At 37.4% G+C, this 11,373-nt stretch overlaps 1 protein-coding gene across 1 annotated transcript; it reads right to left on the reverse strand.

The window, feature by feature from the left end:
- Nucleotides 1-6,013: 6,013 nt before the first annotated feature.
- On the reverse strand, nt 6,014-11,369 carry ENY2 (ENY2 transcription and export complex 2 subunit). Its single transcript, XM_065751982.1, has 4 exons — nt 11,258-11,369; nt 9,099-9,169; nt 7,019-7,093; nt 6,014-6,270 (listed from the first exon to the last, which is right to left on the reverse strand). Exons 1-4 carry the CDS (start codon nt 11,323-11,325, stop codon nt 6,194-6,196), a joined length of 291 nt encoding a protein of 96 aa, XP_065608054.1. The 5' UTR covers nt 11,326-11,369; the 3' UTR covers nt 6,014-6,193.
- Nucleotides 11,370-11,373: the final 4 nt, after the last annotated feature.

The following is an 11,373-nucleotide window of genomic DNA, read 5'->3' on the forward strand; positions in this document are numbered from 1 at the left end:
GCCATGGGCAAGTTTGCTTCTTGTCAGATCAGGCTGCCCAGAGTTCCATCCAATCTGGTCTTGAATGGCTACAGGGATGGAGTATGCACAGCTTCTCTGGGTAGCGGGATGCAGGTTGCAAGTCTCTCTTCTATTTATAAAAAATGAAACAAAATATACTTTACTTTGATTGTAAGGAAGAGAGAATTTAAAACTTTGTATACACTGGAATTGATCCATTGTAATGCAGGACAGTTACAGCCTGTGATAACAGGGATTTTTCTTCATGAAAATAGTTTGTGCCTTCTGCCAGATTTAACTGAGTCTTGTCAAGAATTATTCTAGAGCTTAGGAAAGAGTTTAGCTGGAAAAAAAAATGACTTAAAATAATCATGAATCCTCCTTTTTCTTGTTTTAAAATAATTCAATGCAGAATAAAATACCTATGTTCATAGATCAGAAACTTCAAAACTCAGGTTCTTACCTGAGCACCTATGTGCTAACCGTACATGGCTGTTGAAAGTCTTGAGCTCCCAAAATCTGACTAAAATGAATATGAGCTTTAGAAAAACTTTTCTGTCTTGATTTAATTTGTGTGGGGATCTCTAGATCCCAGTTTTGCTGATGGTGGTGAAACAGCAACTAGTTATGAGTATGACTGTGTAACTGCATAGATATAGGCTAGAGGAGACAGCAATTAAAGAAAGGAATTTAGGAATTGAAATAAATAGTTTTCCTCTTTATTTCATGGCAGTGAGGAAGCATTTTAAGCCACATTTATCATGTCAACAGGTAGAAACTAGACATAGATAATGTTCTTTCTGATCTTTAGTCAGCAGAGAGAAAACAGATCTCTTTCCACTCAGTGGCTGTGTGCTGGAGTACCCTCTTGCGAAAAAATATGTCAACAGGTGTTTTGAAATCTAATCTGAACTACTCAAACATGAGAAGTCTGATCCAGGATTTGGGCAGAAATTTGTCTCTGAATAAAATGCATGTGAAGAACTTAAGAAACAGGTTAACTAGATGAGAGAATATTTTGAACTTAGTTAGCAAGAAGATATTACAGTTTTCAGCTCCTACTGACATTTCTGCTGTAGATTCCTAGGGTTTGATATTCTACCAAATTACACCTGTAATAGGACTAATAAATTCTGCCTGTGTTTAACTAAAAAGCACAGAAACACAGAACTGTAGGGGTTGGAAGGGACCTCTAGAGATCATCGAGTCCAACCCCAAAAAGCAATATTTCTCCTCATGGAAACTTCATCCTTAGAATTCATTAAAAGGTTGATCCTCAGAAGTGCTAGAAAATAACATTTAAGGTGTTGCTATCTTTTCCAGACAAGACGAGTTAAGAAGTGAAAGACTTGTATAAGTCAGTGAATTGCTCTGAACTCAGAATTCTTGGGGATACCTCTGAGCAGTGGAGAGTGTGTATGTAATCTTTTCATTTTTTAGGTGAAAGAAACAGAACTACTGCTGACCACTCCTGAAGTTTCAGTTCTGAACTTCTGGAAAATCTGAGTAACTGAACGAAACCAGCATGATATACTAGATACAAAGTACTGTAGAAAGCACTGAAAAATGAAGTGGTTAAGCAGCTGTGATTTTGCATACAGCAAATCTTTTTTTCTTTTTTTCTTTTTTTCTTTTTTTCTTTCAAATTTATTTGGCTTCTGTTTTTTTCTATTGCCTTATGCCTATGAGATTAAAGCACCCTTTCTTTTGTATTTAGGAGGATCTGATACACCACGACATTATCAGGTTTTTTTTTCTCTAATAAATAATGTTGGGAGATTTTAAAGGTTTTAAGTATTACAGCATACTTACAGTAATTCCTTTTTTCAGTACACCTGTTCTTTTCTATGGCCTTTCAGAAATGAGAATCGTATGTCATCAACATCATTCTCATCCATATAGCATACAAAGATAACATCAGTGTTATGTCCATCTTCACTCAAATAAATAGAAAGATCATGTGGATACAGATAATGAGTTTTTCACTATGATTTTCAGTATCATTATTTTTCAAGGCATTAAGTGTTACCCTCTGCAGCTAGATGTAAGAATTCAAACTAAGCTGAATTTGTGTGCGGAGGCTTGAACAGAGCCAGCTGACAGAACAGAACAGGACAGGGTGCTCTGCCCTTGTCATTGCTCAGTGGCTGACATGCCAACTTTTATCAGCAGCAGCTTGATACTTCACTAGATCAATGATTGAAAGAATGGTTAACCTCTCTCCTGGTAACTCGAACAGAAATCATCAGGGAATTCTTAGAGGGATTTTTTTAATGATCAATTAGTAAACCATTTGATTAGTTTTACTGGTAAAGTGAAGAACATTTTGAGAATAATATCGTTCAGATGGAAAGCATCACAGGAAATACGAAATACCCTCAAGTGAGAGCAGATCCTCTCTCATTCCAAGTAGACTGCTGGTTTACCTATTCATTATGCTAACATAGTGAAGCATAATTATTTATGAGGAAAGGAATTAAAGTTTTCCTTATTTTGGGCTCCAGTCACTACAAGTTTGGCTCTGCATCCACAGCTGTCTCTTTCAAAAAATGAACTGCTGAGAAAAACAGGCTGAGTAGTACAATTCTGATTTCAACTGTAAAGAAAGTCATGAGGTAAGAGCACTAGATTTTTTTTGATTGCTCTAGTGAAAACTCAAACACTAAATAAGTTAGAACTCAAGCTGTAATGTATCACAGTCACTACAACTGAATGTATTTTATCACCAAAATTAAACATATTCAGTTATGTGAAAGAAAAGATGAGGACACAGACTAAGTAGCACAGAGCTATGAGCACAAAGGACCCTCTAGAATGGGGAATAGAGGAGCAAAAATGATAGCACTTCAGCATTTTCACATGCTTGTCTTCAAAGCAATAAGATTTTGTATGTAAATTTTATGGCAGTAATCAAGAAGGAAGAAGGGGAAAAAATTTATAGATATTGGAAAAAAAGGTTGAAAAAAACTGTGGTGGCAAAATGATAAGGCTTTAAGGTGTCAGACTGTAAGTTTAATGTCTCAGCATAATTCTTTGGTGATATTGCTGATTAATGGCTTCTTTTAACCAGACCATGTCAACACAGAGAAGTTTTCTTGTGAAAATAATTATCAAATAAATTAAAATTAAAAAACATTTCAGTTCACTGTGTGCTTCACTTTATTCAGGCTGTTTCAGTCCCCTCAGGGCCTGATTAAAGGAGAAGATAAAAAAACTTTTCCTCATTGGTCCTCCATTGACATCAGGAGGACTATTCACAGAATCATAGAATTGTAGGGGTTGGAAGAGACCTGTAGAGATCATCTAGTCCAAACCTCCTGTAAAGCAAGTTCCCTAGCCCAGGTTGCACAGGTAGGAATCCAGGCAGGTCTTGAACGTCTCCAGGGAGGATTTCAATTTACTGTCACACAGAACAGCCAGGGATATACTAATTTACCCTAGTTGTTGTCTGACCCATTATTTCAATGCCAATATGCAAACTGATTTTGTTTCTTGCAGACAAGTCTGCAAGACTAAACTGACTCTGCCGGTAAGGTTATCTATACGGCTGTCAGCTAGAAGAACTTTCAGCTAGAAACCTGCAGCTGAAATAATTTCCATCAATCTTAAATATTCTTATATATAATTTATAAGACATATTCTTAGCTATCTATTTCTGGGTGCTGCCTACCAAAAACATTTTCTAAGGAACTGATATACTTCATGACATAAGACATAATGAAATTTTTGGGGAAAAAATTCCTTGAGTCATAGAATACAGAGTTGGAAGGGACCCATGAGGATCATTGAGTTCTACTCCTGGCCTCACACAGCACTACCCAAAAATCTGACCATAAGTTAACATATTTGTCTGTATATGCTGTAGGTATGGAACCTTTAGCAGTGCAGATCATCTGCAGTACACCTGGAGTGTGCAAAAAATTTATCCAAAATCCACAAGAAAAATAACAGGTCAATGTTTTTCTTTTTTTGTTTTGCTTTGCAAAATGAAGCCACCTCTGTGCATCTGAGAATAAAACCAACAGTTAATCAAACATATGATGTCACTAAGGGGAGCAATTTATTTCTCAAGAAACCCCTGGCTAATAGCAATGCAAATATAACCTCATTCTTAGAAATTTATCAAGATATCTGAGTAGTCCACTTCAGTATTCTTTGGATCTGTATAGGTAGTTGATTATGCTTTTAACCTAGTTAGTGAAAGAGGCTGCACTGATCTGAGGAACAGACCTCACTGCAGAATGTGCTGCTCTCAGTTTTGTCATCAGGCACAGACCATGCCATGCAGACAAGCTGCTGACGTGTGACTGGTCAGCAGGAATTCTCTTTTTCTCTGAAAGCTCTTGCGTTCCAAGCCAGCCAGGGCAAGACATTACCATTTATTTTTGGAAGCATGTGAAATAATGATTTGTTCAGCCTTCAAGTTCAGATTGGTCAGCACAATTTTGTGAAAATTCACTTGTTCAGTCCTTACTGTGTGCCAAAAACAAACTGCCTATAAAAAAAGAACAACAAAGCACTTACAGCAACTTAGTGATGTATTTAGAGAACAGTCGTTTTCTAGATGAAATCTCAGATGTTTAATAATTGGCCAGCAAGCCTTATATAGTGAGAAGTCCAGCTCTCTCACACTGCTGGAGATGTCAAATGAAGGAAATCAGTGGATGCTTTGGAGCAAGTTTTAGGTACATTGCAGCCATTCATCAGGAAAAGACTTCTAAATGCATGTGGAAAATATTGAGGAATGTCAGGAAAAATCTCTAAGAACAAAAGAGAAGGAATGTGAAAGATGTTTTGCAGCCTTGCCATACATTAGACACTCAAGCAGCATGTATTATGCTGGATTATGTGCAGAAACATTACGTATTCTATCAGTTACCATTGGGTGAATGAAACCTACAATGAAGAGCTTAGAATAAATACTCAGATTTTATAATCAAACAGAATGTACTCACTACAAATAATCATGTTACAAAATAAGGGTGTGGACCTTTAAGTGGAAGAAAGAATTTTCTTTTTTTAGTATCTACCATTATTCAGCAGTGTAGAGACAGCAAGTTAAGTGTGCTTTAACTGGCATGGTTCATAGCAGCACCAGCCAGGGCCTAAAAAGATGCAGCTGTGTTAAACAGACACCGGCCTTGGCTCATGCAGAGTTCCAGTCCCAGCAAGAACTCAGCCTCGTACAGTGTACTATAACAGGCAGATCCATCACACCCTGCTGCTCAGGTAATTCCACACGCTTGCATCCTGGCGTTGATCAGCACTCCTCTGCCGTTTGCCCTATTTTAGCCGTTTACCACCAACTGGATTGGTTCAGCTGCTGCCCCAGCTGTCTTGGATTCAAACACACAACGCGTGAAACGAAAACCCAGCACTGTCACAGAGCGTATTTTCTCCTGGAGCAGCGGCTGAACAAGGCTGTGGCTGCCACCTCCCGGTCTCCTCGGGTAACTACTCCGGGCAGCTGCGACGCCGAGCAGGCTGAAGCGCTGTAATTTATAATCTTGAGACTTATGTTGCCTTATTACTGTATCATACAAATTTGAAAACATCCCAAACATGCACATAATAAAAATTACCACTAATACTGGCTAAGCTAGGAAACAATATTAGGATAATGACTTTCTTTCTTTGAAGTAAAAGGAAAAAGGAGAATTAATGAGAGATACAGCTCCCTTTATTTGAATCGTTAAACCTCTTATGAGTCACTGAGTATTTGCAACACAAGTTAGAGACTTTGAACCACTCTCCAACCATGAAGGACTACAGAAGACTGTCTTAATTTCTTCATGCTACCCAGATACTTAGGAAAAATTAGCAAGAATATGCTCAGTAGCATGTCATATCTGATTTTCCAGACTTCCCTCCTCCTCTGCATTACTGGCTAACATACTTGTTAAAAAAAATCTGAACTTTGCACAATTATATGAAACTTGACTACTAAAAGTTGAAAACTGAAACAGGTGTCACCCTATTACATTGCATTGATAAAGAGCCATAGAAACACAAGTCCACAGAGTTTTTTATTAAAATAACACCAAGAAATTAATGCAGTGCAACAAAATTTCAACTCATCTTACAAAAAAAGGAAAAAAAAAATCAATCCTTAAGCATGGAAACTGCATTCCAATCCTGACATGACTGACATAACGTGGAAACAGAAATGCTGTATCCAAGACAACCACTGAAGTTAAAGATTGGCATGCTGGGCGAGGAACGTTCTTATTCTTTGTAAGAGTTCTTTCTTCACACTGTCTGGTACCAAGGCTGAAAAATACAAGGAAGCAAGAAGTAAAAAAATGACAAAAGGGAAAACATGATTATACCAGCCAGGTTCCTCCTGGCCACTGTCAAGAAAACTGGAATATTTGTTTCCCTAAGATTTCTCAACAGTAAACAGGATATAATGACCAGAAACTGGTTTGATAATCCTGGGTACTTCTTTCTTTCACAGATGTAAGAGCAATAATCTCAGCCATGACATAAGAGTGAGGATCTTCAGTAAGTCATTTTGAAGGCCTATTCTTTATTCGACTGAATGAAGTTTCTCCTGCTAACACCAACGCTTATTTAAGAGTTCAAGAACTGTATAAAGAAGAATACAGCATTTTAAGATTTCATATGTTCTGCATTTATATGCTCTGTTCTTTGTTCTTGCTACTTCCCTTTATGCTATTACCATGAATCCAGAAATTACACTTAAAAGAGAACAGGAATTTTGAAACATCTCTGCCTCATACCCAAAGTTTTCTTGGGAGCATTAAATAAATCATAAAGGTAAATACAGACTAAATAACAACCTGCAGTAGTCTACACACACAGCTTATTACAAATGTTGAATGGCTGTTACATAACATACAGTTACATATTTAATTCATAGTGAGTATTCTGGTAGTAACATTTTTCCTTGTATCCAACATAGGCAGTTTCATAGTACTGCTTTCAAAATATTCTTGCAATACAGGTAGGTATATTTAATTAATGTATTATGATGTCTGTTTTTGTGTTTTCTTACCTCTACCTTTGGGAGTGATTTCTGCCACCAAATCATCAACAGTAACATGCTCTAATCCTTTTTCTTTAATGACATCTGGGGAAGACAGAATACAGATCATTCACGTCTTAACTCGTTAATTAGAAGACAAAACTTGTGTCAATGATGAAGACACAAAACATGCACTCATAGGTCATCAGGAAAGCCTATAACTCTTGACCTAGATTAGGTTATTAAATCTCCTTCTACTGCATTGAACAGTGGATTTAATCTCCAATTCATAATACCAGATTAAGAATGGAAATTTACCATTACTGATGTATCTCAGTCAGCTCATAGCTTAAAATCAAATGTTAGAAAGTTTAAGCTTATCTGAACATTACCAATTGTGTGTATCATTTAGTTTGCAAGCTGGTCCGATCATCTCACTGCTACATAAACAATGTTTCTAAGAGGAGATGGAATTGAAAAAAGATTTATACTTTACAGAAGCAGTAATTATTTACGACGACTCCTAAGTGTTTTAAGCTGTTTCTATATACTTCAGCAAAATTTAAAAGCAATTCTGAAAGAAAGATACAAATCTGCATCAAAATAAAAGCCACGCTTATGCTATCCTACATGTTTAATACATCCTGGTATTTAAATAAATTGTTCACTTACACTGCACAGAAGGCTACTAAAAAAAAGTGAAAAAATTCACTGCTGAGAAAATGTCACAATTCAAATGCATAAACCTAAAATAAATATTGTTTAAAGCAAATTTTAACTGTATATCAGTACGTAGAACTAACGAGTCCTAGTTGCCAAGGTACCAAATATATTTTCTCATCTGACATTATGTGAACCATTTGTCAATTATTTTTCTTGGTTGAATTCCTGCAGAAATTTGTCTTGGATTGCTCTATTATTGTCCATTGTTCACAATGGCAAGAAGCTGCGGATGCTGCCTCTCAGGAAGTGCCCAAGATAAGGTTGGATGGGGCTTTGAGCAACCTGATCTAGTGAAAGTTAGCCTGCTTGTGGCTGGGGAGTTGAAACTACGTGACCTTTAAGAGTCCCTTCCAACTCAAACCATTCTATAGTTCTATGGCCTGGATTAAACAGCAGAATAAAAACACCAAAGGAAAAAAATACCACCAACCAACACTCTGACCTTTCTACTGGAGGTTATTATGCTCTTTCTAGAGATAACTGAACTGTTATTTGCCTTTTCAGCAGATTCAGTTACAGTTCAAAGTACTACCGTTAACCCAGCAACTTCAGCTTATAAAGCGTATAATTGAGAAGGCAGACAAACATTCCCTTCATTATCTGTACTACTGAAATGGGTAATCTCTGGCAGTGGCATCAGGCAGAAAACTGCAAGCATTAATCATTTCAGCCTTCTTTGCAAATCCACCTGTGAAACCAACTTAACAAACACAACCCTATAAATATTTGGTTGACAGACCAAAGCAGAATTAAAGCAAAAACTCAAAGGATATGTTATTTGCATATGTTATTTTTGTAATACTCCTGGAGTCTTAAATATTTATAAATAGAACAGTTTGTAAACTTGTAAGACAGTAAATTGCAATAATGAAAAACAGTTAACTAAAAACTAAAAATTTAGGTACTTAGAGGTTCATCAGCTTGCTTTCCCCCATTTAGGAAGATTATGTTATTTTCATAATTGCTCAAAAGTAGTACAAATGTACTTTTTTCTCTCCTGTACACAGGTGACACAGTTCTCATATTTTTCTCAGTTGTGTATCACTGTATTTTCTCTATTTTCCTATCTCCCGTTTTTATCCACCTATAGCACAGAATTCATCTCCCTCTAAACAAAAAGCCGTAAGGTCACGAATATTTAGGGTACCAATTCCAATACTTTTATCAGGAGCTTACTGAGTTTCAGGTCAGAAGAAAGCTTCAAGATTTTTTTCTAAAGATGGCAAGATGCTTTCTTGCACATGAAACCAGCTACAGCAACAGTTTCCTATTCCCTAAATATCACCTAAATTGTCTGTTAGTGCAGTAAAACCTAAATCCAGAGCCTTTATTTGGCTACAGCCTTCGTTGCCCTCAAAGGATGCACTATTTATTTGAGCACCATTACCTTTGCAATGTGCCTTCAACTGATCCTTCCAGCCGCATTCAATTAACTTGGCTCTCAGCAAATCTTTAAGGCTGTTAAACCAATAAACAGACTTGTTAGAAACAGTAAACATCCCCAACAAGCTCAAATATGCTTAAATATGAAAGTTAAGCTCACAATTACTGTCCATAGCAGAATTTCCAGGATAGCAGCAGAAATGGCTGAACTGCATTGCAAAGTCCATCCCAAACTACTACCAATTTCAGGTTACCATGTGTGGACTGTGAGAAGGAGTTAGTTTGGAAGCTAATTTGGTCCTTCTTTAGGCAGCATTGATGCTGCAGGCACAGAGAAAAGGGAGAAGCCTGTAAATCACTTGAACATTCATCCCTGGAGATTTTCAAGGAGCACATACATGTGGCACTTGGGGACACTACTTAGTGAGCAGGATGGTGAGCTGATGGTTAGACCTGATGACCTTAGTGGTCTCTTCCAACCTTAATGATTATATGAACTAAGTCAACTTAGCTGCAAATGCCAACTTGCCAAGACAAAATATTTTATTTGAAACCAGAGCTCCAGAAATCTTTCCTCCTCTCCTTCCTGAAAGAAGAATTTGGTACTGCTTAAGTTAAAACCTGCTAATTAAGTTAGTTAAACACCACTGTCTCCCCAGTTTTGTTTTATTTTGTGTTGGGTGAAAAAGGGATAGGGATCTTACATCTTGGAGCAGCAAAGAAAGAAAAGCAGCATTTCCATTTTTTGTATGAAAAAAAGTGGTTTGATATTTCAGTCTCAAAATGGAAATGAGAAATCTGACTGATTAATGAATAGAACTCTAGTTGTTAAAACAATAAAAGATATATTTCCTGCTAAATAGTATCAATTAAATTAAAAGCTGTACTTCTTCCTAAAAACTATGACCATAAGAAATAAGGATTTAGGCAATACATGGAAAAGATGCACAACTACCTACTGCAATGATATATGTCCACCATATACTAAAAAAGAATACTGAATGCAAACTAGAGAAGAAAAAAATAGTATTGAAAAACAGAAGAAAGGCAGATGAAGGTAATATCTTTACCCTTTCTTGTATGAGCTAGTAAGCTAGCTTATCTTGTACCATCCTGAATTACTCTAGCAAATTCTGCTTTTTGGAATAGATGAAGTGCAGAAAGATACTGCACTGGGTACATGTACACTCTGTGAATTGTGTAGAGGGAAGAAAAACTGCTGAGGAAAAGCAGAGTAACAACAGAAGTGAACTTCACTGTTTCTGAGTATTTCTTAACTCAAGAAATCAGAGTGCTTTGTCTCTGATCAAGCTTGTTTGGAAAACAGCTTTTAACATCCTGACAAAACTCTACAGTTAAATAGACCCCAGCACCATCTCAAGCAATGGCATGCTGTGCTGAAGCTCCATGCAGTGTCCAAGGTGGTGGCTGCAGCCAGCACAGAACACAGACACTGCATTAGTCTACGAAAGGTTACAGCAGGTACAGGGCTATGCCATGGCCTAGGAAGAAAGCTGCTTCTTACACAGGCATAGAACAAAGAAGGAAACAGCTTTTGGTACACAGTTTACAGCTACTCTTAAAGGAGGAGAACTGGAAAGTTAAAAGCAGGCAAACATTATCTGAATTCAGTGTAAGAACACTGAGGAGACAGCTGAAAACTATCTGCTGCACCACACTGTGTCCTTCACTTGTCTTCATTGGGGACCTACAGTGTTTCACAGAGTGCCATTTCATGCAATCCTCTGCATTCTTCATTCCCAGATGAGGGGAACCATGGAAACATCGAAAAGAACTTTAAGAACAGAAATGAATGGGCTGTCTCATCCTCTTTACCAGGAAACAATGCAATTTAACTGCAAAAACGAAGGAAGGGAAGGAAGAAAGAAAGAAGCAAATTGTGTAGAAGTCAAGAGTTCTCCAACACAATATACTGGATCAGAAAAGCTTCAGAGTTTTGGGCCAACCACCCCCTGTCAGATTTATCAGATTGTCTTCCTTAAGGGGTAACACTGGAATAAAGCTCTTCAGATGATAACGCTTTGAGGAAGTTTTATATAATACAGAATAGCTTGGCATTCAGACATTTGAGGAATCTGGAGTTAGACTGACCCATCGTACAGCTCTGCTGGTGCTGAAGGCCTGCTACCAGCACCGACTTACCGCTCTCGCTCTCCCGTTTCTATCAGCTTCTGGTTAATGGTGGCTCTCATCTGGGCATCTTTGTTCATTTTGCAAAGCTCAGTTTTCCACCAACCTCACGGAGCAGAAGACCGAGA

This window comes from Cyrtonyx montezumae, unplaced genomic scaffold (genome assembly GCF_038088225.1).
Source record: "Cyrtonyx montezumae isolate F1298 unplaced genomic scaffold, pur_monq_1.0 scaffold_8, whole genome shotgun sequence".
NCBI classification, from domain to species: Eukaryota; Metazoa; Chordata; class Aves; order Galliformes; family Odontophoridae; genus Cyrtonyx; species Cyrtonyx montezumae.